This window comes from Pan paniscus, chromosome 6, assembly GCF_029289425.2.
Source record: "Pan paniscus chromosome 6, NHGRI_mPanPan1-v2.0_pri, whole genome shotgun sequence".
NCBI lineage: Eukaryota > Metazoa > Chordata > Mammalia > Primates > Hominidae > Pan > Pan paniscus.
Genome location: NC_073255.2, coordinates 105,722,149 through 105,749,417, shown reverse-complemented (window position 1 = coordinate 105,749,417; position 27,269 = coordinate 105,722,149). Strand labels below are relative to the sequence as shown.

Below are 27,269 nucleotides of genomic sequence, written 5' to 3'. Positions count from 1 at the left end.
GTGACCTAGTGGGAAACAATATTCAACAGATAAATTACAAAGAGTGTCTAAGCAAACATGCCCAGTAAACACCAAAACAATCCAGACCAAAAAGACTGGAATAAATGAATTATTCATTGCAAAGATATGGACATAAATCTATAGGAAATAACAAATAGGGAACAGTGACCTCCCCAAAAAGACATAGCAAAACTCCAATGACTGATCCTAAAGAGACACAGTACATGAGCTCTCCAACCAAGGATTTAAAATAGCAGTTTTAAGTAAACTTAGTGATCTCCAAGATAAAACAAAAAAAATTCCAGAAATTTATCAAAGAAATTAAACAGATTGAAATTGTTTTTAAAAATGAAATCTGGAACTCAGCAATACATTTGTCAACTAAAAATTTGATTAGATACTGTGAACAGCAGAATGGATCAAGCAGAGAAAATAGTGAGCTAAAGGACAGGCTATTTGAAAACACACAGAGGAGAATAAAAAGAATGAAAAGGAATGAAGATTACCTACAAGATACAGAAAATTACTTCAAAAGACCAAATCTTAAGAATTATTGGTGTTCAAGAGGGAGTTGAGGTAGAAAACTTATTCAAAGAAATAATAACAGAAAACTTTCCCAAACTTGAGAAAGATATAACTATCCAGTTATAGGAAGGTCTGAGAACAACAAACAGATTTGATCCAAATAAGATTTCCCTAAGGCATATGTTGGGAAAACCAGCCCCACACCACCCAGTAGGTACCCCGAGTCTGGCAGAGACAAAGGAGTTAGAAAAAGACAGAATAAGCGCTTAAAAGGCGCGTCCAGGGGACCAGAGCATCAGAGGCTTGCTCACAGCCCAGAACTCTTGGGCTCCACCCAATTTATTGGTTTACAAGCTCTTTGTTCTTAGGGAAGATGGGAGGGATAGGAAGGGATGAGGAAAAGGATTAATCAGTGAAGGAACTCGTGAGTAGCAGTGGTGGTTTCTGTGAATTTCCTTGAGCAAAGGTGTGTGTCTAAACTACTTAAGATCTTTAACTTATCGGGACTGAAACAGGTGGGAGTGGGTTTCAGGAGGAGCCAAGATGTTTGATTATACTCCACTGCTTCAAGGAGTGTTATCTCCCTGAGCAACCTGTGGAATGCCGCTGAGCGGTTATGCTCTCGGGGCATAAAGACATGAAGGCAATAAGGAGACATTTCTCCTCAGAGGACGCCCATGGCTTCCCATGAATGTCTCATGCAGGGGAAACCAACTCAACTGGCACCCCAGAAACTGTCTTTCCCACAGCATATAATAATCAAACTCTAAAAGGGCAAGGATAAAGAAAGGATTCTAAAAGCAGCAGAAGAAAAGAATCAAGTAACATGTAAACAAACTCCAATTCATCTGGCAACAGACTTCTCAACAGAAGCCATACAGGCCAGGAAGGAGTTAGATGACATTTTTAAAGGGCTGAATGAAAAAAAATCTGCCATCCAAGAATACTGTATCCAGCAAATATACCCTTGAAATGTGAAGGCCAGATAAAGTCTTTCCTAGACAAAAGCTAGGAGGATTCACCACTACCATACCCATTTTACAAGAAACGCTAAAGGGAATTCTTCAACCTGGAGGAAAAAAATGTGCGAAAAGAAAACATTTGAAGGTGCAAAACTGGCCAGTTAAAGTAAGTACACAGACCATTAATATTCATTCATTTTTTTTTTTTTTCCTAGAGAGGGTTTTGTTGTATTGCCTTGGCTGGAGTACAGTGGCATGATCTCAGCTCACTGAAACCTCTGCTTTGTGGGCTCAAGCGATCCTCCCACCTCTGCTTCCCAAGTAGCTGGAATTACAGGTGTGTGCCACCACACCTGGATAATTTCTGTATTTTTTTGTAGAGATGGGGTTTCACCGTGTTGCCCATGCTGGTCTTCAACTCCTGGGCTCAAGCGATCCACCTGCCTTGGCATTCCAAACTGCTGGGATTACAGACATGGACCACTGTGCACAGTCCCCAAGAATATTCTTTTTTTTTCCCCCCCCGAGACGGAGTCTCACTGTGTCACCCAAACTGGAGTGCAGTGGTGTGATCTTGGGTCACTGCAACCTCTGCCTCCTGGGTTCAAGCAATTCTCCTGCCTCAGCCTCCTGAGTAGCTGGAACTACAGGCATGCACCACTGCACCTGGCTAATTTTTATTTTTATTAACGGAGTTGGGGTTTCGCCCTCTTGGCCTCAAGAGGTCTCAAACTTGTGGCCTTAAGTGATCCGCCTGCCTTGGTCTCCCAAAGTGCTGGGATTACAGGCCTCAGCCACTGTACCTGGCCTCCCAAGAATATTCTAATGCTGTAATTGTGGTGTGCAATTCACTCATAACTCTAGTATGAAGCATAAGAGAAAAATCTATTAAAAACTGTAATAGCTACTGCAGCCTGTTGAGAGATAAGGAATATAAAAATAGGTAAATTAAGACAAAGTCAAAATGTGTGGAGGATGTAATTAAAGTGTAGAGCTTTTTTTTTAGTTTTCTCTTGGTTTCTGTTCTTTGTTATCTAAAATAAGTTTTCATCTTTTAAAAATAATTTGTTGTATTTACAAGATGATTTTTAAAATTCATGCCAACCACAATGGAAAAACTTATTGTAGATACACTAAAAATAACAAGCAATGCGTTAGACCAGTAGTGGTGGCTCGTGCCTGTAGTCCTAGGTCTTCAAGAGGCTAAGGCAATAGGATTGCCGGAGCCCGGCAGCTTGAGGTTGCAATTAGCTGTGATCCTGCCATTGCACTCCAGTTTGGGCACCAGAGCAGGACCTTGTCTCAAAAAAAAAAAAAAAAGAAAAGAAAAGAAAAAAATCAACAAATCAAAACATGCTAACAAAGAAAATCACTTAGCCACAAAGGAAAACAGTAAGAATGGAAGAAAAGAAGAGGAGACAAGTTAGAAAACAGCCATTAAAGAAACAACAAAAGGGCAGTGGTAAGTTATTATTAGTACTAACACAGAATAAAAATAGATTCAGTTCTCAGCTTAAAGACACAGAATGGCTAAATGGATTAAGAAAACCAAGACCCAACCATATGCTGTCCACAAGAAACCTACTTAATCTATAAAGACACAATTTGAAAATGAAGGGGTGGGGAAAGGTATTTCATTTATGCGAGTGGAAACCAAAAAGGATCTGGACTAGCTATGCATATGTAAAATAGGCTACTAGTCAAAGACTGTAAAAAGAGACAAAGTCACTATAAAATGATAAAGGGGTCAATTCAGCAAGATGATATAACAATTATAAATATTTAACCAATATGGGAACACCCCGATATATAAAGCAAACATTAATAGATCTAAAGGGAACAGTTTGGTAAAATAAATAAGACCACGTTTTTTTGATAGATCAGCATGGTGGATATAGTTTACACTAATCCGTTGTGTATTTCAAAATAGCTAGTAGAGAATAATTCACATGTTTCTAACATAAATAAATATTTAAGGTGCTGGATATCCCAAGTACACTGATTTGACTTTATAAATTATATGAATGTATTAAATTATCACATCCACCCTGAATATAGTGCACCTAATACATATCAATTAAATTTTTAGAATAGTCCTAAAGGGAGAGAGACAGCAATTCAGTATTAGTGGGGAGCTTCAGTAACACACTCTCAGTAATGGACAGATCATTCAGACATAATACCAACAAGGAAACACTGGAGTTAAACTACACAGCCCTAACTGACATTTACAGAACATTTGTAAAATGAGAATGAAATTCTGTCACTTGTGACAACATGGATGAACCTAGAAGTCCTAGAAATCCTTATGTTAATTGAAATAAGCCAGACAGAGAAAGACAAACATCACATGTTCTCAGTCATATGTGGAGCTAAAAAAGTGGATCTCATGAAGATAGTAGATTGGTAATTACCAGAGGCCAGGAAGGTTTTGGGGAAGGAAACTGGGAAGAGAGGTTGATGAATGAGTACAACTTTCAGTTAGAAGAAATAAGACCTAGTGTTTGATGGTTGAGTAAGCATACTTAATAATCTGTTGTACATTTCAAAATAACTGGAAGATAATAATTCGAATGTTCCTAACATAAATAAAAGATAAATGGTTAAAATGATGTATATCCCAATTACCCTGATTTGATCTTGACACACTATATTAATGTATCAGATTATCACATGTACCCCCAAAACATGTACATCTAGTATGTATCAATAAAAATAAATAAATGTCTTAGTCCATTTTCACACTGCTAATAAAGACATACCTGAGACTGGGTTATTTATAAAGGAAAATTGTTCAATTGACTCACAGTTCATTGTGGCTGGGGAGGCCTCAGGAAACTGGCAATCACAGTGGAAGAGGAAGCACACATGTCCTTCACATGGTGGCAGCAAGGAGAAGTGCCAAGCAAAAGGGGGAAAAGCCCCTTATAAAACCATCAGATCTTGTGAGAATGCACTATCACAAGAACATCATGTGGGTAACCACCTCCATGATTAAATTACCTCTCACTGGGTCCCTCTCATGACACATGGGGATTATGGGAACTACAATTTAAGATGCGATTTGGGTGGGGAGACAACGAAACCATATCATGCATTCCTAAGTATTTTTTTTAAAAATGGAATAAAGGATTCCTCAAACCAGTAAGGAAAGTATACATGCCTTAACATCAAAGTAGGTAAAAGATGTAAATGGACATACTACAGAAGAGGCAATATATACTACTGATAAAAATATGCAGAGATGTTAAGCATCTTTATTGGCCAGGGGAAGGTGATACAGTTTGGCTGTATCCCCACCAAGATCTCATCTTGAATTGTAGCTTCCACAGTCCCCACATATTGTGGGAGAGACCTGGTGGGAGGTAATTGAATCATGAGGGTGAGTCTTTCCCATCCTATTCTTGTGATAGTGAATACCTCTCACGAAATCGATAGTTCTATTAAGGGGAGTTTCCCTGCACAAGTTCTCTTCTCTGCTGCCATGTGAGACTTGCCTTTTACCTTCTGCCATGATTGTGAGGCCTCCCCAGGCATGTGGAACTGTGAGTTCATTAAAACTCTTTTATTTGTTAATTGCCCAGTCTTGGGTATGTCTTTATCAGTAGTGTGAAAACAGACTAATACAGAAGGTAAATCAAGATTATAATAAGATTGCATTTAACACATATTTGTTTTGAAAAAATTGAAAATTCTGATGATACTGAAGAGATAGTGTTCTGTCTTCTGGCTTAAATGTAAGTTACTTTAATCCTTTTACTAAAGATACTTCATTAATCTCCTGGTTAAGTGAATTTTGTTATTAAGTAACTTTTGTTTCTCAAGAAGGGCTCATGGGTTTTTCATGTTGGAGAATGCTTCCCATTTACATTTGAAGACCACCTTGGCTAGTTAGAGTAAATTATTAATGGTTACTTCAGTAGCATACAGAAGCAGAAAAGGTATAGAAAAGAGGAATTTTGCAGGGAGTTGAGGGAGGAAAGCTGTTCTTGCAGAATATTTCTTCATGAGATGTTCTACTATTACAGGAAAGCCAAGAGATATTTTGTTAGAGTGAGTTCTCCCAGTAGAATGTGTCCTCAGTGTCTGCACATAGGAGAATAGAAAGTGGGACAGAAAAAAGATAAGTAGGTTGGTAAAACTGTAGGGAGTTTAAAGCAGTGTTGAATACATTATGAGTTCTAGGCAGTTCACTGATAATCACTTCTTAAATTTTCTACCTGTACTCCCAAGTCTCTGGGAGTAGAGTTTTGCCTTTTTTTTCATTATTTTTGTAATAAATTGAAAAGGAGACTCATTTTTCATTTCTCATTATAATTAGATAACATGATTTTAGGAGATAATTGATATAACTTATTTTTCTAAAATAGTATATATGTTATGAAACAATTTCATTAACTATTCTAAAAAGTTATATCTAAATTTCTGACTTGTTTCCTTACATTCTGATGGCTAGAAATATAATAAAGTTTTCTGGATTTAATTTCATGTGCGCATATTCAAGTTGTCAACCTTGCTGGCGTCAATGTCAACAATAAAGTACTGTGGGCCGTTTTACCATTCTGGAGGAGAAGTATACCTATATTCTAGCATACATATATTATTTTTCCACTTAAAGGAGCTCATTTAAATGAATGTTACAAATATGTTCCCTAGACTTGAAGATTCTACATAAGTTTCAGGAACTAAAATATTTTTATTGTACATATTTTCACATATACAGAAAAATACAGAACAATGAAATATGGTATATGTTTACATAGGTTTACCAAATCATAACATTTTAGTATATTTATGTTTTCAAAGTATTGTAAACTACAGTTATTAGAACATTATGGTCCTTAATAATTTAGAATGAATCTCTTAAAAGATACTTTCTGTATACAAAATGAACAAGATTTCTGAAATATTATCTAATATCAAATTAGTATTATCTAATACCAGACCATGGTCACATATCACTAGTTACCCTCAAACTGGAAAAATTTGTTTATTTGAACCAGGGTTCTTTTGGTGGTTGACTCTTAAGATTCCTTTTAATCTAGAACAGTTTACTCTCCCTTGACACGTTTTTTTCCCACCTTTGACTCAAATGAATCAAGACAATAGTCTTGTAGGCTAAAAGAGTACAACTTCTACTGTTATGTGGCATCCATTACCTTGTTACACTAGTTGCTGAATTTCCTGTGACTTGGAAGTTAGACCTAAAGCTTGTTGTTTCAGATTCAGATTAAAGATTGTTTCGATTCAGATTAAAGGTTCGCCCTCTTACACTCCCCTCCCAAAAAAAAAAAAAAAACCGTCATAGATGATGCTGGCCCTTTAATTTTGTGTTACAAAATCTGGTTGTTCTACTGTAAATGATGCTAAGATTAATCACTGTGTTTGGGCTCTAGAGTCGTTTGCTTATTTGTTTTTAAAGCAGAGTATATTAACTAGAATAACATGAGGTTTTTGTGAAAATGCTTCTGTAACTAATGCTTGCATTTATGGAGTGCTCTTTATATTCTTCAAAGCAATTAGTAGAAAGCATTTAATGAGTATTTGTTGATTTTTGTATTAAAGTTTTTATGTACTCCTTTCTTTTAGATTTATTATCCTTTTCCTGTGTGAAAAGATAAGACAATTACTTTCTTTTTAATTACAGGTTTTTGGCTACTGATGTTACAAACAATAAAATATTGGAGCATAGAGTTGAAGAACAAACTCAAACCAGGTAGGTAGATAATAAAAGTCTAAAGAATCAATAAAATTACTATTTATTTTGATAAAGGACATTATTGATACTATTGACAGAATTGGAATATGAACTGTAGAGTACGGTTCAAAATTAAGTTTCCTGAATTTGATAATTGTATTGTGATTATATAAGATAATATTCTGACGTATTTATGGTGAAGGGACATGATGTATGCAGCCTACTTTTGAATGGTTCAGAAAAAAAATTATATGTAATTTGACAGAGAATTTGGTAAGTCATGGATAAGTAGGAACTCTCATATTGCCAGTAGAAGTATAGATTGATCCAACCTTTCTGGAAAGCATCATGGCAATTTGTATGAAGTTTTTTTTGTTGTTGTTGTTTTGATTTTGACATGTAGTCTTCTCTGTCACCTAGGCTGGAGTGCAGTAATGCGATCTTGGCTCATTGCAACTTCTGCCTCCTGGGTTAAAGGGATTCTCATGCCTCAGTCCCCCACGGAACTGGGACTACAGGTTTGCGCCACCATGCCCTGCTAATTTTTTGTATTTTTAGTAGAGACTGGATTTCACCATGTTGGCCAGGCTGGTCTCAAACTCCTGACCTCAGCTAATCCACCTGCCTTGGCCTCCCAAAGTGCTAGGATTACAGGTGTGAGCCACCACACCTGGCCCTGTATCAAGTTTTAAAATAGCTTATCCCATCAATCTTACTATCTTTCCTACAGTAATTGTAGGAAGGTTACAAAAATATATATATGTATGTATAAGAATATTATAGCAGAATATTTTATAGTTTGGAAATTGGCAACAACCTGATATCTAACAATCTGAAACTGATTAAATAAATATAATTAACTACCGTGCAAGCAATAAAAATGTAAATCTGTTTTTATTGACACAATGTCTATAATGTGTTTTTAAGTGTTAAAGCAGGCTACTAAACAAGCAAAATAGCATTGACCTGTTTTTCAGAAAAGCTGTATGTACACGGACACATAAGTGTACATGTGTTTGATTAATATACAATATTTGGTTAGATGTAATGTGTGTGTATAGACATATACATATGTATGTGTGTATGTTCATAGACATTTGGAAAGATGACACTCCTGTTGCTGGTGATTATTATTATTATTTTTTTTTGAGACAGAGTCTCGCTCTGTTGCCCAGGCTGGAGTGCAGTGGTGCGATCTCGGCTCACTGCAAGCTCCGCCTCCTGGGTTCATGCCATTCTCCTGCCTCAGCCTCCCGAGTAGCTGGGACTACAGACACCTGGCTAATTTTTTGTATTTTTAGTTGAGACAGGATTTCACCATGTTAGCTAGGTTGGTCTCGATCTCCCGACCTCATGATGTGCCCACCTCGGCCTCCAAAAGTGCTGGGGTTACAGGTGTGAGCCACCACGCCTGGCCGGTGATTATTTTTGAATAGTAAGTTCATAAGTTATTTTTATACTGTTCTGTATTATCTGACTTTTTAAAACTTTTTATGTTTTTATGTTGCTTTTCTCATCAAATTTTTGTAAGATAAAACTTATTAAGGTTATGTGTTTTTATTTTACATCTGTACAACAACTACTGGTATACAATAAAGGGCTGTATTTGCTGATACCTCTGTACTCTATTGGGGAGGTTTTCTTAGTAGTGTTTATGAGGCTGAGTTTACAGACTCAGACTTATTGGTCACCTGCTTTCATTCTGTCAGTATCTGTTTGGTTAATTCTCTCTTAGTTGTCTTACTAATGTGATGCTGCTTACCCAGCTTAGCTGAAGGATGTTATCATTTTTGAAAGATCAGAGGATGTGCTCTAATTTTATGTTTTCTTTTTAACAGGTTTTTATTTAATTAGTTAAAAATATGGATCCTGAGACAAGGGGACAAGAGATTATCAAAGTGACACCTCTTCAACAAATGCTTGCCTCATGTACTGGAGCTATACTGACATCAGTAATAGGTAAAATTATGTTACTGATGTAGATTATGTAACTTTGAATGAATCAGTGCTTCCATTTGAGTTTTAGTATCAGTGTTTCAACGTAGTTTCTTTCTATTTTCCATAAGTATTGGCTGGCTGAGAAATAAAGAGTACAAAGAGAGGAATTTTACAGCTGGGCCTCCGGGGGTGACATCACATATTGGTAGGACCGTGATTGCCCACCTGAGCTGCAAAACTAGCAAGTTTTATTAAGGATTTCAAAAGGGGAGGGGGTGCAAGAACAGGGAGTAAGGTCACAAGATCACATGCTTCAAAGGGTAAAAAGGAGAACAAAGATCACATGCTTCTGAGGAAACAGGACAAGGGCAAAATCACAGACTCCTGATAAGGGTCCAGCAAAGATCACAAGGCAAAGGGCAAAAGCAGAATTACTGATAAGGGTCTATGTTCAGCGGTGCACATTTTGTCTTGATAAACATCTTAAACAACAGAAAAGAGGGTTTGAGAGCAGAGATCCAGTCTGACCTCAAATTTACCAGGGTGGAGTTGCCCAATCCTAGTAAGCCTGAGGGTACTGCAGGAGACCAGGGCGTATTTCAGTCTTTATCTCAACGGCATAAGACAGACACTCCCAGAGTGGCCATGTATAGACCTCCCACCAGGAATGCATTCCTTCCCCAGGGTATGAATTATTAATATTCCTTGCTAGGAAAATAATTTAGCAATATCTTCCCTACTTGCATGTCTGTTTATAGGCTATCTGCAGGAAGAAAAATATGGCTCTATTTTGCCCGACCCTGCAGGCAGACCTTATGGTTGTCTTCCCTTGTTCCCTAAAATCACTGTTATTCTGTTCTTTTTCAAGGTGCACTTATTTCATATTGTTCAAACATACATGTTTTACAATCAATTTGTACAGTTATCACAATTATCATAGTGGCCCTGATGTGATGTACATCCTTAGCTTATAAAAATAACAGGATTAAGAGATTAAAGTAAGATGGGTAAGAAATTATGAAAGTATTATTTGGGAACTGGTAAATGTCCATGAAATCTTCAGAATTTATGTTCCTCTGCCGCGGCTCCACCTGGTCCCTCCATTCAGGATCCCTGACTTCCTGCAACACATACTATCATTTATGATCCATGAATGTTTCATCATATTATTATATGAAAACAACCCTGGACAGAGATTCAAGAGACTTGAGTCCTTGCTTTGCCATTCTCACGGTGAATACACTTGGGAACAGTATCTAACTTTTATTTGAACTTCATTATTTCATCTGTAAATTAGGGGCTTATAACTGGGATTTCTTTTGGGTCCCTATCAACATTAAACTTTTCTGATTCCCCATGTCTATAATAGAAAGCAAGAAGATGGAATAAAATATTAGCATAATGAATAATACAGAATTTTCACAATTTATGTTCGTAACAATTACAAATAATCTTTACTTTGCATTAACGGAATTTCTTAAATTTCTCTGGTTCACAGTTTTCTGTTTCTTACAGTCAGCTTCTTGTAGATGTAGCCAAATGACACAGTTAGGTGATAGTTTAGCATTTTAATGATTTTTAAGTTGGCTAGTTTATGTAAATAACAAATGATTAGAACAAATTAATTGCTTATGATGTATTTTCAGGTCAGAATTTGAGTTATAAAGGTCATAGAGATCATCTAATATAATTATCATCATTCTCAAGATGAGGAAAAGTTTTCTTAGAACCATTATTTGGCATTTGTTTCTACTTGGATAAAATATAGCATGCATATTAAAACTATTTTCCTTTGCTGTGCTATGCCCAAATGGAATAACATAACTTAGTGCTAAAGATGTTTTATGACTAGTTTACTCAAATTTTTTATTATCTGTACCTCTTATTTGATACAGGTAAATTTAACAGATTAGGAAGACTAATATCATTTGGCTATTGATTACTTATAGAAAGTTATTCTCAAAGTCTTTTGGAACTTTTACTTCTTATATTAGAAATCATATTTTCTTATAAATACTGACTTTAATGCTAATGTAATGATAGTTGTAGGAATATTACGAATAACAGTTTAGTACTCATGAGAGAAGTAATTCGTCTGTCTTTCACTGATTAACAAAATTTAAGGGCAAAAAAATTAGAATGTTACATTCAAGACTACTTTAAGATAAATAAGCTTACCAATTATATAGCCATGAGGAAAAGTATGAATCAATGTATTTTGTGTTCTGTGTAAAACATCTATCCAATTTACAGATACCACTCGCTAATTGAAACTTAACATATCTTCATAGTGACACCCCTGGATGTTGTTAAAATTAGACTCCAAGCCCAAAACAACCCACTCCCCAAAGGTATGTGTACTAATTGCCCTAAAAATGTTATGTTTGATTTTTAAATGTTCCTGTGTTTTTTTTTTTTGCATAACATTCATTTGCTAATTTATTAAAATTGATGCCTCTTTATCCTCATGAAAAACTTTTTTTTTCACCATTTAGTTGTACGTGATGAGGTGTAGGCAAAAAGCAAATAAATACATAATATTTATATGGACCTACTAATTAAAGCAAAGGATGGTTATGTATTTGTATTTGTGCCTCAGAGGTAAGAACAGAATTATATTTGTGAGGGACCTTAGAATCCAGCTTACTCCTGTGTCCAAAAGTTGTGCCCATGTTAAAGCATTCATGACCATCATACAACTATTGCTTGAATATAGTGATTGGAAATTTATTATTTTATCAGACAGCTTGGTTAATTTCTGGATAGTAGTTTATGTAGAATTTGAGACAAATAATGATGTATTTTTATAAGATAGGCAAAATTCGCAATTCCTTGGATTTTATAGGTTTATAAAGATAATGGCATTGCAACCATATTTTAAGTGGCAGAAAACACGTGTTTGGACTGTGAGAAAATTGGCTCAGATATAAAGCCACTGTGTTGAATTCAGAGCGGTGAGATGGAATGAATAGCCCTGGTATTTTAGATGAATGAAAGGATAGATTGATTGTAGGAAGATGCTGAAAAGGTAATTTCCTATACATTAAAGAAAGCCATAAAAGCAGAAGGAAACACTCAGACTTAAATATTACAAAATTCACAGCTTTGTATTTTTACATACTGTTGGGCAGAGAAGACAATTTTGGCAACAGTTAGTCCAGTAAGTGGGAAGAAGTTGGTATTAGAGAAAGTTGTACTACATTAGGTGGAATGTGACAAATGGCTAGACTGAGCAGTACAGTACAGATACAGAAAAAGAGACAAAGCATAGCATTATGTACATTGAGAACGACATTTAAAAAAAAATTGTAGTTTTGTCTGAATTTCCCTTGCATACCACAGATTTTTCTTCTGGTCAAATAGAGAAGATATGCGTCCATGTTCTCTTCTCTAAATGGGTTTTCGTCTTTTATCTTCCTTCTTCATTCCCTCAGATAACTTAAAAGAAGTTATTTTTGTGTCCTTTTTTTGAGACTGGGTCTTACTCTGTCACCCAGGCTGGAGTGTAGTCGTGTGATCATAGCTCACTGCAGCCTTGACCTCCTGGGCTCAGGTGATCTTCCCACTTCAGCCTCCTGAGTAGCTGGGACTACAGGCACGTGCCATCACACCCAGCTGATTTTTAAAATTTTTTTGTAGAGATGGAGGCTCACTGTGTAGCCCAGGCTGAAATCAAACTCCTGGCCTCAAGTGGTCCCCTGGCCTTGGCCTCCCAAAGTGCTGGGATTACAGGCATGAGCCACCATGCCCAGCCATTTTCTTATTGCAGTTCTGAAAACATAAATCCACTAATTTACAGTTACTTTTTTTTTTTTTTTTTTTTGAGAGAGTCTTGCTCTGTCGCCCAGGCTGGAGTGCAGTGGCGCGATCTTGGCTCACTGCAAGCTCCGCCTCCTGGGTTCACGCCATTCTCCTGCCTCAGCCTCCCGAGTAGCTGGGACTACAGGCGCCCGCCACCACGCCCAGCTAATTTTTTGTATTTTTAGTAGAAACAGGGTTTCACTGTGTTAGCCAGGATGGTCTCGATCTCCTGACCTCATGATCCGCCTGCCTCGGCCTCCCAAAGTGCTGGGATTACACCGGCCTGATATACAGTTACTTTTAACAACTCTGAGTTTAGAATGCATTGCAGTAGCATTAAGCAAATCAAATTAATTTTGTCTGTTTCATCCCAAAAAGTAGAGATGTTTGTTTATCTTTTTCAAGATTGTTTCTCTTTTCGTAATTTTCTAGTTTCCTCATTGTGATGTCAATTTGTTCATCTGTAAAAATAATAACAGTTATGTGAGGTAATTGTTGGCTGTTGGAATCTTCTTTGTTAGGAAAATGTTTTGTATATAGTAATGGACTCATGGATCATCTATGTGTCTGTGAAGAGGGAGGCAACAAACTATGGTATAAGAAGCCAGGAAATTTCCAGGGAACATTGGTAAGGTGATTATATTCCTTAGAATCACAGTATATTTTCTATTTAATCTTATAGGTGAAAGATTTTCTAATTGCAAGAGGGTTAAGAATCATATTAAACTGAGAACAGGGAACTACTTCTTTGCTTTTAACCCTTTGTTAACCTTTTCATAGGTTCATGGTTTTGTGTAAAAAAGGGGAGGTAACTTTTTAAAAAACTAAACATTTTTATTTTGAGATAATATAAAATGAAAAAAATATATACAGACAGATTTCATGTACCCTTTTCTTAGTTTCCCCCAGTGGTACCATCTTACAAAACTAATAGTGTCACCACTAGGATTTTGACATTGATTGATACAATTAAAATAATAATTTCATTATCACAAGGATTCTTTCTGTTTCCTTTTTTAGAGCCACACCCATTTCCCTTGTGTTCTCACCAACTCCTTAAGCCCTGGCAACTACTAATCTGTTCTTCATTTATATAATTTTGTCATTTCAAGAGTGTTATATAAATGGAATCATGACATATATAACCTTTTGGGGTTGGCATTTTTTACATAGCATAATTACCTGGTGATTCATCCAGGTTGTTGCATGTGTCAATCATTTGTTCCTTTTTATTGCTCATGATATAGATTATTTCATGGTGTAGATATAATACAGTTTATTTTCAGAGTTTTTTCCAGATTTTGGCTATTATGAATAAAGCTGCTACAAACATTCACTTACTCTGGGAAAAATGCCTTAGGGAATACAGTTGCTGAGTCATATGGTAGTTACATGTTTATAGTTTAAGCAACTCCTAACCTGTTTTCTACACTGGTTCTACCATTTTACATTTTCATTAGCACTGTGTGACTGATCCAATTTCTCCACATCTTCACTAGTGTTTTGATGTTGTCACTACTTTTATTTTACCAATTATGATATATGTGTAGAGATATCTCACTGTGGTTTTAATTTGCATTTCCCTAGTGGCTAATGATGTTGAACATCTTTTAATATGCTTATTTCCCTCTTCAGTAAAAAGGCTTTCATGTCTTTTGCCCATTTTCTAATTAAATTGTTTGTAGTTTTACTGTTGAATTTTGATAATTCTTTATATATTCTAGATACTAGTATTTTGTTGAATGTGTGGTTTACAAATATTTTTTTCCACTTCTAGTTTGTCTTTTCATCCTCTTAAACATGGTCTTTCACAGGGTAAAACTTTTTAATTTTTACAAAATTCAATTTATTAATATCTTTTATAGGTCATGCTTTTGGTATCAAGGCTAAGAGCTTTTTATCTACTGTTACACTCTGAAGACTTTTTCATAAAAATTTTATTTAAGTCCTTGATCCATTTTGAGTTAGTTTTATGTAGGGCATGAGACTGTGGTTGAGGTTGGTTTGTTGTTGCTGCCTATGGGTGTCCACTTGCATTTGTGGAAATGGCTGTATTTCCTCCATTGAGTTGGTTTTTGCACCTTTGTTAAAAATCAGTGGGGCATATTGGGTCTGTCTATTTCTGAGTTTTCTATTCTGTTCCATTTATCTCTGTGTCTGTCACTCTGTCAATACCACAGTCCTAATTATTGCATTGTAAGTCTTGAAATTAGATACACTGATTCCTCTCACTTTATTTTTATATTTCTTTTTCTTTTTTTGAGACAAGGCCTCGCACTGTCACCTAGGCTGGAGTGCAGTGGAGCAATCATGACTCACTGCTTCCTCAATCTGTACGCCTCAAGAGATTCTCCCACCTCCGTCTCCCAAATAGCTGGGACTATAGGCATGTGCCACTGTGATTTATTTTTTGTAGAGACAGGGTCTCACTATGTTGCCCAGGCTAGTCTCACACTCCTGGGCTCAAGCAGTCCTCCTGCCGTGGCCTCCCAAAGTGCTGAGATACCGGCGTGAGACACAGCATCTGGTCCTTATTTTTTTTTTTTCAAAGTTGTTTTCGCTATTCCCAAAGTTCCTTTGTCTTTCCACATAAATCTTAGCATAATCCTGTTTATATTTACAAAAAAATATTGCTAGGGTATTTATTGGAATGGCATTCAACTTGTATGTTAATTTGGAGGGTAATAACATCTTTAATGTGTTGAGTCTTTCAATCCATTTTCAACCTGCTTATGACATTATAATTGAAGTGAATTTCTTTTAGACAGCATAAAATTGAGTCATGTTTTAATTTCACTCTGTCAGTTTTTACCTTTTAATTAGTATACTTAGTTTAACTATTATAATGCAATTAGAGAGTAGGACTTAAGCCTATCTTTTTAAAAAAATTTTCTCTTTGTTGTGTTTTCTATTTCTGTTTTGCCTTTCCTGCCTTCCTTTGTAAGTTACTGGAACATTTTTTAGCATTCCATTAAACTCTTTAATCTCACTTAAAACATTCTATTTTAGCTGTCTTTTTCTGTCATTGCTTCCATGGGAAAGAAAGGATGTCATCTTGTTACTGCTGGGTAGCGTTAGAAGTCCAGGTTCCCCACCCAGCCTCTATTGACACACAGTGTGAGGGAAGACCTCTTTTGCTCTTGAGCATGTGTGGGAATTCTGGCTTTCTATATGGTTTCCACTGACAGTGTAGTGGGGTAGCCTCATTGCTGGGTGATCGTGAAAGTAGTGACTCTCCACTATTCCTCCTGTGACACCACCCTAGCAGAGGGACAAAGGAGCCTTATTGCTGACCTGGTAGGGGTAAAAATCTTGGTTCCTTATTGACCTTCTGTCAGCCTTACATTGGTGGAAGTCTAGGCTACCTACTTGGCCTTTGCTGATATGGGTCTGGGTGGTGCCACAAGTTTCACTTTGGTGTTTGGCTAGAGCAGAGTGGTTATTGTCTAAAAGTTTTCTGTCTTACTAGGGTTCCCGTAGCTGGGAAAATATGCAGTCCTTTGTGACTAATGTCTTTTACTTAGCACAGTGTTTTAAGAGTCATCCATGTTGTAGTATGTATCAGTATTTTATTTCTTTTATTGCCAAGTAATATTATGTGAATATATTACATTTAATTTATTCGTTCATCATTTGATAGACATTTGGGTTGTTTCTGCTTTTTGGAATAATTAATTCTATGGACATTCATGTTTCTGTGTGAACATGTGTTTTAATTTCTCTTGGATATAACCTTATGTGAATATGTGTTTTAATTTCTCTCAGAATGTAACTGGAGTTGAAATTACTGAGTCGTGTGATAACTATGTTTAACCTTCTGAGAAACTGCTAGGCTATTTTCTAAAGTAGCTACACCATTCTGTATTCTCACCAGTAGTATCTAAGGGTTCCAATTTCTTCACATTTTCACCAGAATTTATTATTGTCTGTCTCTATAATTTTAGCTTATTTAGTAGGTATGAAGTCACATCTCATTTGTAGTTTTGCTTTGCATTTTCATAATAATCAATGATGAACATTTTTCCTTTTTCTATTTTTCTTTTCTTTTTTTTTTTGAGACAGGGTCTCACTCTGTTGCCCAGGCCTGGAGTGCAGTGGTGTGATCTCAGCTCAGTGCAGCCTCTCCCTGCTGGGCTGAAGCAGTCCTCCCACCTCAGACTCCCAAGTAGCTGGGACCACAGGAGTGCGTCACCATGCCCAGCAGATTTTTTAGCTTTTTGTAGAGATAAGTTCTAACTATATTGCGCAGGCTGATGTCGAACTCCTGGGCTCAAGGGGTCTCCTGCCTTCCAAAGTGCTGGGATTACAGGCCTGAGCCACTGCATGCAGCCAAACAGTTTTTCGTGTGCTTATTGGCCATTTGTATGTATTCTTTGGAGAAATATATATTCAAATCCTTAGCCAATTTTTAATTACTTTATCTTTTTGTTATCAAATTGTAAGAGTCTGTCTGTTAATAGAAGACTTCTCTTCAGCTCTGCCTACTTTTGGTTCCTCTCCAAAGATTTCACATAGCACATTTTAATATTTTCTCTAATTTCATACTTAAGCAAGTTTAACCAATTCTCTGCTTTTGCTCTACTTCCTTTCTTATAATAATCTTTTCTAAAGCTTTTTTTCTAAGCTCTTAGTAGAACAATCTAGAGCTGAGTAATATAGACTTCATTCTGTAAGAAGTTAGTATCATCCAGAAATGCTTCATTTTAATTGTGTTAAAATTCCCTTTTTAAAAAGAATGGACATACATAAATCCAAAAAGCTTATTTTTTTAGATATAAATACCTGAAAGAATGAAATTACCAATCATCAGTATAAATTTTTGTATAAAAGGTTTAAAGATATATTTTGATTACTTTTTTTCTATTATAACTTTAGGATGCATTTTTTAAAATCATTCGAAATGAGGGCATTAAATCTCTATGGAGTGGCCTTCCTCCTACCCTGTAAGTTGAAATTTAATGTTTTTTCTACTAAATAATGATTGTTATTTTATCCTGTAATCAGCAGGGTTAGACAAAGTCTTGCATTTTTAATATTAGAATGCTTTCATTTTCTGAGGTATTGTTTTTTAAGCCTCACAGCCACCCACATGTTTGATGATGTACTATAAGGACTTGCAGGACCTGAAGAGGTTACATTCACAGATACGGTTTATTACAGCAAAAGGATAGAAAACAGAATCGGTAAGGGAAAAAGGCACATCAGGAGTTGTCCAGAAATAGGCTTCCAAAGTCCTCCCTTATGGCATTGCACAGGATGTGCTTATCCTTCTATCAGTGAGCTGTGAAGTATACAAAGTGCTTCTGCCTTGGGAAACCCATTTGAGTTTTGAGTGTAGGGCTTTTATTGAGCATGGGTTATATGGATACATTCTGTCTTTTAGGCCAGTTGTGATGAGCAAAACTTCAAACCCACAGAAGGAAAGAAGTGTACTATAAATCGCAGTGTACAGATCAACCTGGACAAGTTGGTTTAGTGCTTCAGACATACAAAAAACCTTCTAATGGGGAATACTCCTGGGGATACATTCTCACGAGTTGTCCAGAGGTCGGGCATGCACATAGGCCCTCCTGAAGTTATATAAGGTTTGAGCAACCAAGCCTGCTGTGTTGTCTTTGCTACACAAGCATATGGTAATTTTTTTCATGTTCAGAAATAAAGACTTTGGTGTTTATTTGTTCATTTTACTAAAGCTGTATGATATATTGCAAAATGTATACTTTCCTTTCTCCAGGTAATTCTAATTGTCTACTGCCTGGCGATTACATGAATTAATATGATAAACTGTTAATATTGAATGTAAAAATGTAAAATAATAACTTGGCTTTTGCTGTCTCATTTATTCCCAAGAACTTTATACTTTTAATGGAGGAAATTAGTCAATTTGAGGCATTTATTTTAAACAATGTTTAAGGTTTAAAGTTAGTGGCAGATCCAATACCCCACCAGTCAGTCCTGCTCCTAAATTCTCAGCAGCAAAGTCCACCATATAACATTAGGCATTCCAATTTATAGTCTGTGAATGTCCTTTAGTTACATCATAAACATGGACTAGTTTCTTGTTGCATTAATATTTATTGACATGGCAGTACCTGCAACTTTGTATTTGAATTTAATAATTCCCTTTTAATAATTTCTTTTAAAATAGTATGTCATTAAATTCCCTTAAAATTAGTGTATGTAATTCTGATGATGTTAATTATAATTTATGTCTAGTTATAAGCAGGAGTGATGTATGGTCCACAGCACAAAAATGTTTTACAATTTCTCATGTACTTTTTATTTCGCTGATTCTGATGTTATGGTAATTATGAATGAGAAAGAAGATCTGGGAGACCAGAAACAGAGATGGAGATGAAGTGTCTGTCTTAATTTGTCTTTTCCTATTTGTTTTATTTTTATTTTATTTATTTATTTATTTAGAGACAGAGTCTTGCTCTGTCCCTAAATAGGCTGGAGTGCAGTGGCACGATCTCGGCTCTTTGCAACCTCTGCCTCCCAGGTTCAAGTGATTCTTGTTCCTCAGCTACCTGAGTAGCTGGGATTACAGGCATGTGCCACCATGCTAGCGCTTACTTAATGCTATTTATTGTAACTGTCTTTACAACTGGATTTGTAAAGCAAATATTTGGATGGCAAATGCCTACTTTATATCTTTTTACTGCCTACTAAGTTAAGTACTAATCATTTTTAAACTAAAAGAAAAATTGATCTCATAGGCTGATTTATTGTGGTTTTTAGCTTACACAAAATATAAGACTTTTTTAGCTTATATAATAATATTTGAATTTAAGATAAGACTATGTGGGATCTTTTGATAATTTTGAACAAATCTTTTTGTGTGATCTAACAGAGTGATGGCAGTTCCTGCCACAGTTATTTATTTTACCTGCTATGATCAATTAAGTGCTCTTCTGAGATCTAAGTTAGGAGAAAATGAAACCTACATACCAATTGTTGCTGGAATTGTAGCCAGATGTGAGTAATAAATCTTTATTTTCATTTTGATTTCTGTTTAGAGCTTCTGTTTAAGTTGTGACATTCACAGATAATTTGTATAATATATAGAGTATTAGTATGATATATTTTGCATTATAGTTTATATTAATTTGTTAATATAGTATAGGTACTCCAGAAGTCATATGGAATGGTGATTACCATCAGAATGAGATGGGCTCAGCCTATCTTGGTCAAATCATGGACAGAGTTTTTAGAGTGACATCAGAGTTGGTTCTGATTTACCTGAACTTCTGAGGTGTCATCTGGGATCATGCGTGATTCAGGCCAAAGTCCTGAATCACTTTCCTTATAAACTTTGGGATTCAGAGTTTTATCATAAGGAACGTTGACTCTATACAGAAGAACGTTTACTCTGCTAAATGGGAGTGGGATTTATTGGGGCAGTAACTGGAATGGGCTTTGGTTTTCATAGTTCTGGTTGATTATAACATTTCTGGAACTGCCCTTGAGAGAGTTGAAACCAGAAAAAGTAAAGTATATGAAAATCGATTTTTAAGAAATACTTTGTGAAGGGAAAAATCTGTGGCAATTATGTTGACATCATTACACATTTAATTTTAAGGTTTTCAGACATTATAGACTAAAAGTTTAAAATATAAAATCTGTGAATATTAATTTTTACAGTATATGTGTTTGCATAGTACATGGCTTTATTTTTGTTTTCTTTTTTTTAACTTGTTTGTATTAGTTGGTGCAGTAACTGTGATAAGTCCACTAGAATTGATTAGAACCAAGATGCAGTCCAAGAAGTTTTCTTACGTGGAACTGCATCGATTTGTCAGCAAGAAAGTATCTGAAGATGGTTGGATTTCCCTTTGGAGGGGCTGGGCTCCTACTGTTCTTAGAGATGTACCTTTCTCAGGTAGGATTTATCTTATTTGTAGCTACTAAATTTTACATGGCTTTGTCTCATTCAAATATTACTGTCACTAGATTTTTAACTCTTTACCATTAAAGGTAAGTTATTTTCTATAGTGACCACAAACTCCTTTTTCATTGTTGGGCTCTCAGATCTTTCCAAGCTTTTATTGAATGAATAGTTTTTATTCAAGCTTGTTTTTTTTTCCTTGTGATTAATTTGCTTTTCTACATTAATTAGTGGGTATTCATATTCAGAGAATGCAAACTACCTTTAAAATTCTAAATAAGTCATTTAATATTATTCTAAGCAATTAGTAAGATAAGTAAAACTACTGCATATCAAAGGATAGAATCCATTTAAGACCACTTTGGAATTATATGGCCTCCTACTTTTTCAGTTATTAAAAATAAACATCTCCCCATTAAATGATTATCCTGTAAAAGACTATTACAAATCAAGTAGGGAATTGTACTAATTACTCAGTTATGAAAAGGGAGAAAATTATGAAAAGTGAGAAGTGTAAATCTACCAGTAATGTACAGAATGTGCCTACTTTAGTGGCATTTCCCTTGTGGATCATAGAAGTTTTTAAGACCCAAAAGAAATACTTATCTAGAGAGAAACTCTCAATAAGAATATAAATATCTTTTAAAAATCATGAAACCACAAATACGTTCTTTCACTGTCACAACCCCAGTGGTAACCACTATATTGAATGCCATTCATTTGATTAAAAGAATTAATTTTCCCACATATGTATTATTGCCAAACATTATATTGTTTAGTTTAGCCTATTTTTGAAAATCCCCTTTTACTAAAAAATTTTCCTAAGAGTCATTCTTGTGTTATGTGTAACTGTTTTCTTCATTTTTACTCGTTTATATGTGAGTAAACAAGTAAGACAGTGCTGCTATGAAAATTTTTAATCAGTTTCTTGGTGTACCTTTGAAAGTTTATCCAGTATTGGATTTGTTGATTCATAGATATACATACATTTCAAATTTTACTAGGTAATATAGAACTCTTTTCCAAAGTGATTGTATGATCTACATACCTACCAGCAATGTAAGAGATTTTCTGCTGCTTCACACCCTTTCCAACTTTTTTATTGTCAAAGGTCTTAATTTTTGTTTAATAATTTAAAGTGGTATCTCATTTTAATTTGCATTTCCCTGGTTATTAATAAGATTGGGCACTGTTTCATTGGCATTCATTTATTCATAATTGATTTGGGGTTTTGGACTGAAATAGGTTTTCAATTTCATTTTTCTCCCACATGGATAGCTGGTTGTCCCAACATCACCTATTTGAGTGATCTCCAACCTTTTGGGCACCAGGGACTGGTTTTGTGGAAGACAATTTTTCCATGATTGGGAAAATTGTGCCCGTGTGTGTGTGTGCATGAGCGCGTGTGTGATTGGTTTCAGAACGAAACTATTCCGCCTCAGATCACCAGGCATTAAATTTTCATAAGGACCACGCAACCCAGATCCCTCACATGCGCAGTTAACAATAGAGTTCTATAAGAATATATTGCTACTGCTGATCTGACAGGAGGTGGAGCTCAGGCGGTAATGCTCACTCACCCGCCGCTCACCTCCTGCTGTGTAGCCCAGTTCCTAACGGGACACAGACCAGTACCAATCCTCAGCCCTGGGGTCGTGGACCCCTGATCTATTGAATAACCATAATTGCTTCAGGGATCTGCAGTGTCGTCTCTGTCATATAACATTTTCATGTATGCATGGATCTGTTTCACTGGTTAATGTTTCTGACTTCAGGCCAGTACCAAACTGAATTATTAGTGCTCTATGAAAAATCTTTTTTTTTTTGGTCAGGGTCTCACTCTGTTGCCCAGGCTGGAGTGCAGTGGCACAGTCACGGCTCACTGTAGCCTTGATCTATCTACAGGGCTCTAGTAATCCTCCCACATCAACCTCCTGAGTAGCTGGGACCAAAGCCGTGTGCCACCATGCTTGGCTAAGAAAAATCTTGATGTCACCTTATTTTTCTTCCCTAGGAATGTCATCTCTTTATGTTAATAATAAATCTTTAAGAAGTTGTTTTAGGAGAGATTCAAGTTTTTCTTCATCAAGGTTGTATTCATCTCTTTTTTTTTGACATTTAGTTATAGGTATACCCCACTGCCCCCCAGCTTTTAGTAGCTATTTTTAAAGCTCTATTTTAATTTTTTAAAATTAAATCTTTGTAGCTTGTGCAGTTGCAATTGATTTTTTTCTATTAGCTTGTATCCAGCTATGTTTTAACATTCTGTTATAAATTCTGCTTTGTCTTACTATTTTTTTGGTTTGGATATATATAAAAATATATGTAAATTGAACTGTTTTATATCATCATTTGTAATCATAACTTTTCTTTCTTACTTGCTGCCCAGTGAACTTTTGAATTATAGTGACGATAATGAACATCCCCATCATTTTTCCCATTTTAAAGAAAATAGATCTCATTTAACCATTAATAATTATTTTTTGGTATAGGTTTTTGATGCATGTTTTTTATCAAATTAAAGAAGTTTCCTTTTACTTCTAGGTTTCCAAGAAATTTGTTTCTTTTAAATGAAGGAGTGTTGCGTTTTATCAGATGCTTTTTCATTATCATTACATGATCCCATGGTTTTGTTAACATGGTAATATGACATTTAAAGATTTGTATTATATACCTTTGCATTTCTGGGGTAACCCAACTTAATCACAGTATATGATGTTTTATGAAATATTTCTGACTTCAGTTTGTTTTTTATTATTATTTTTAGGAAGTCTGTACCTATGATCATCAATAGATTGGCCTTTACTTTTTTCCTTTGTCCCGTTGTCCTTGTCAGGTTTTGGAATTATAGTCCTACTTTATTGATGCATAGTTTTTTTTGTTTATAGGACTACTAGAATATTACTGAGAATTTTGCATTAAAAAAAGAAATCCCACCCTAGTGGGTGTCTAAGTAGAAAGCAAGGTATGTCAAGGTTAGAATTTGTCTATCCCCTGAATATATAACCTCATAACTCTTTTATTAAAGTCCACATTTTATTTCTAAATATGTGTTCATTTCATTCTCTGTTTTTATAGCAATGTACTGGTATAACTATGAAATTTTAAAGAAGTGGTTATGTGAGAAATCTGGTTTATATGAGCCAACATTTATGATCAACTTTACTTCAGGGGCATTGTCTGGTTCTGTAAGTTTATTCTTTTGTTGTTAATATTCCAGAAGAATAATTGTTGTATTAAAACAAAACAAAATATAGCATCTCATGTATATTGAGATCCACTTTGGCTGCACTGCTTGAAAATTTTTCTAAGTATTTTCCATCTATTTTAAGGAAACAAATTATTAGCAAATAATTTAAATATACTGTATTTGTTTTTATGTTACAAACACATATTTTTCTGAGAAACTTTTGGATTTGTTAGATCATTACAGTTATAATATTTTAGAGCTTTATTATTTAGAGCATTTTGTAATACATTAATTCAATAAATGCTCTGATTAGGTAATATTTCATGCAATGTCATCTCATATGCATTAAGCACTTCTAGCCTCTGCTGCTGATTTCTGTTTCTTTGGAAACATTTTGTCCTACTAAAGTACTTTTTAAAATAATTTGAACAAAAATTACAGTCGGAAGGAAAGAATCTTGTTACCATTTTTGGGTAATAGGAGGTTTATCTTTTTCCACACCTTCCTGTAGAATGATATCAAAGTCCTGTAGTAGACTTTCATTATGCAGATTTATATCACCATGACATTGGCAGTTTTTTTTATACCCACATACTTCCAAAAATGAATCTGTAATAACTTGTAGTGAGACAATAACACACTGGAACCACATAAAAACAATAGCAAAGGAGCAGAGTGAAGTGATACAGACTTGCAGAAAAATATTGTAATAATATCTCAGAAAATCTAGGCCAAGGAAGCCACAGCAGTTGACTTTAAAACTTAGATATAAATATTCCCAGGTCTAAGATCTTTCAAATTAATCCTAGTGGATTATAAGTCTATTGAACAAAAAAAGCAATTAGTATTGTTGAATAATGGCTTTAGGATATTTACCAGTTTTGCAGAAATATGAAGGAAAGTCCTCTATTGTACTATTTCTATTTAACCTAGAAAATTTATTTTTTTAAATGATTTTTTAAATGACCTAGAAAATTGCTGCATTTTGACAGCTTTCAAATAAAGGTTTGTGTCTGCAACAGAAAAAACACCTGAATGTGAGTGTCCAGGCTTTCTGTCAGAAAACAGAACAGCCTAAACCACCTCATTTTAGAAAGAGTTTCAAAAATGGCTTACATAACATTGTAGCTACTACATGAAAGATAATGAAGATGGAGAAACAGTCCTTGATTTTACCTTACCTGAAATCTTTGAAGCTGATTTCAAGAATGTACATCAACAAATTGTTGGGTTGAAATAAAATATAAGTGATTTTGAGGGGCATTTTATGACCATATTGGCCAAATGTGAGTTGGGAAGCAAAAATGCATACCAGTTTTAACCTTGCGTGGCTGTTGTATCAAATATTGCAACAACATATCTAAAAGAATTAAATTATTTTAAAAAAACTCCCTTAATTAAGGCATTGTGGAAAAAATGTAAATTATTTTGAGAAAAGTTATTTAAAATGTGATTTGCATCCAGCTTTTATCATTAATAGGAAAAAATGTGATTTGTGAACCATTGTAAGTATATTTTAATATGTAAACATTTACATAACTATTTTAAAAGGCTTATAGAGTTAAAAGTTCAAAATTCATTTTCTTTATTCAAATTTAATTTTTTATTCTATTTTAAAAGCGTTTGCTGGAAATTTTTAAATGCTCACTAGATACTTGAGAATTTCTGCTTTGACATATGTGTTGTATCTTCTTGTGATGTAAAGGAATAATAGAACACAAAGGAGCGTGAGAAATTGTGAATGCTGGTAGTGGAGTCAGAGAGGCTTGGTTGGAATTGTGGCTCTGCAACTAGTAGCTGTGTGACCTCAGGAAAGTAAGGGAATTTTTCTGAGGCTTTTTACTTTTGAGTATAGTGAGAAATACATATCTATTTGCTTTAATGAAAACTTAAAAATATATATATTATTTCATTTTAAAGTTCGGTTATTATTTTCATTATCCTTAAATAATATACTAATTCGAAGAATGTAAAAATATTTTAGGAAAAATTAACAGGTTGATTGAAATTAATCAATTTTACTTTCTGATAGTTTGCAGCTGTTGCAACTTTACCATTTGATGTAGTAAAAACACAAAAGCAGACACAACTTTGGACATATGAAAGTCATAAAAGTAAGTTTAATTTAAAATATTTTTAAGATGCCATTTTTGTTTTTCCTTCCAGATATTGTAGGGATATCTAAAATAAGGAAAACAAGATTTTTTCTTCTGCATTATTCTTTGTGTATTTTACTGAAAGTAATATACTGTTAGAATGGAATACCCAGAAAAACTAAACAAAAACAAAAAATTTAAGAAAATGTAAAGTCTAATATTTATTGAATGCCATCAGTTAAGTCTCATACCTGCGATAAAGAAGAAATAATCTTTGTCATTTAAAAGCTAAGTTGTTTTATGATGTTTTTTCCTAAAGTTTGTTTTCGGATCTATTTCAAATTATTATTTTTATTGTCCTTTTAAGTCTTCTTTCAAGTAAACCAATAAAATAAATTTAGACAAATCAGGATAAAGGATAGGAAATTACTGGAAACCTTTTTTCTCTTATTTTTTGATTATATATATATGTATATATATATATATATACACACACACACACACACATTTTGTTTTTAAGCTTTCTTGTAATTTTTTCTACCTATTATCCCATCTATTTTTATTTCTTCATAACCTGTAATTTCTTCTAGAACAAAAGTATACTCCTATTTGCTTCTACTAGGATCCCTCTGTCATCATTTATTCCCTTTAGAAAGTGTAGCAAACCAATGGGAAATTATCTATTACAAAATTATGTAAGTCTTGTGATAAGACTATTATAATGTAAATAAAAATTCTTCTACCCATGATTATAATAGTTTGCATAAAAAGTAAAATAGGTATAATGTTAAAAGAAGCTGGTTACAAACCTCTACAAATGAATCTGATGGATATTGGTGACATCCTTGTCTTTGACCTATCAAATACCTATTCTCCTCTTATATTAGAAGCTAATGAAAACCTGGGAGGTAGTCAAAATTTTATTATATTAGGGTTCTCCCACTTCCCTGTTTTAGGCATGAGCCTTCTAGAAACCTAAGCCCTATCTGTCCTCCTTTGACAGTTCAAAATTATTTTGTTTCGTTCTTCTTTTCTTCTCATCAGAATTTCTATTTCCCCTCTTAAGTATAATATTTAACATAGTAGGATTTCACCAATTTCTTTTTGGTGTAATTTAGCATAAATGATTAATGACTGTGGCATTGAGGTACTGGTGGTCATGGTGGTTGAT

General features: G+C 34.7%; 1 protein-coding gene across 5 annotated transcripts in view; it reads left to right on the top strand.

Moving 5' to 3' along the window:
- SLC25A40 (solute carrier family 25 member 40) overlaps positions 1–27,269 on the top strand; it is a 42,811-nt gene that overhangs the window by 8,616 nt on the left and 6,926 nt on the right. For 3 of the 5 annotated variants that reach the window (XM_063606286.1, XM_008976304.4, XM_034964380.3), the window contains exons 2-11: positions 7,135–7,203; positions 7,606–7,703; positions 9,024–9,144; positions 11,415–11,474; positions 13,446–13,552; positions 17,800–17,867; positions 19,778–19,902; positions 20,633–20,806; positions 23,891–24,000; positions 26,035–26,116. In XM_063606286.1, the coding sequence (XP_063462356.1) occupies positions 9,048–9,144; positions 11,415–11,474; positions 13,446–13,552; positions 17,800–17,867; positions 19,778–19,902; positions 20,633–20,806; positions 23,891–24,000; positions 26,035–26,116 (823 nt within the window). In that variant the 5' untranslated portion in view covers positions 7,135–7,203; positions 7,606–7,703; positions 9,024–9,047. The remainder of the gene's footprint in view (positions 1–7,134; positions 7,204–7,605; positions 7,704–9,023; positions 9,145–11,414; positions 11,475–13,445; positions 13,553–17,799; positions 17,868–19,777; positions 19,903–20,632; positions 20,807–23,890; positions 24,001–26,034; positions 26,117–27,269) is intronic. The other 2 variants (XM_055114645.1, XM_003822721.5) reach the window with 1 other exon arrangement.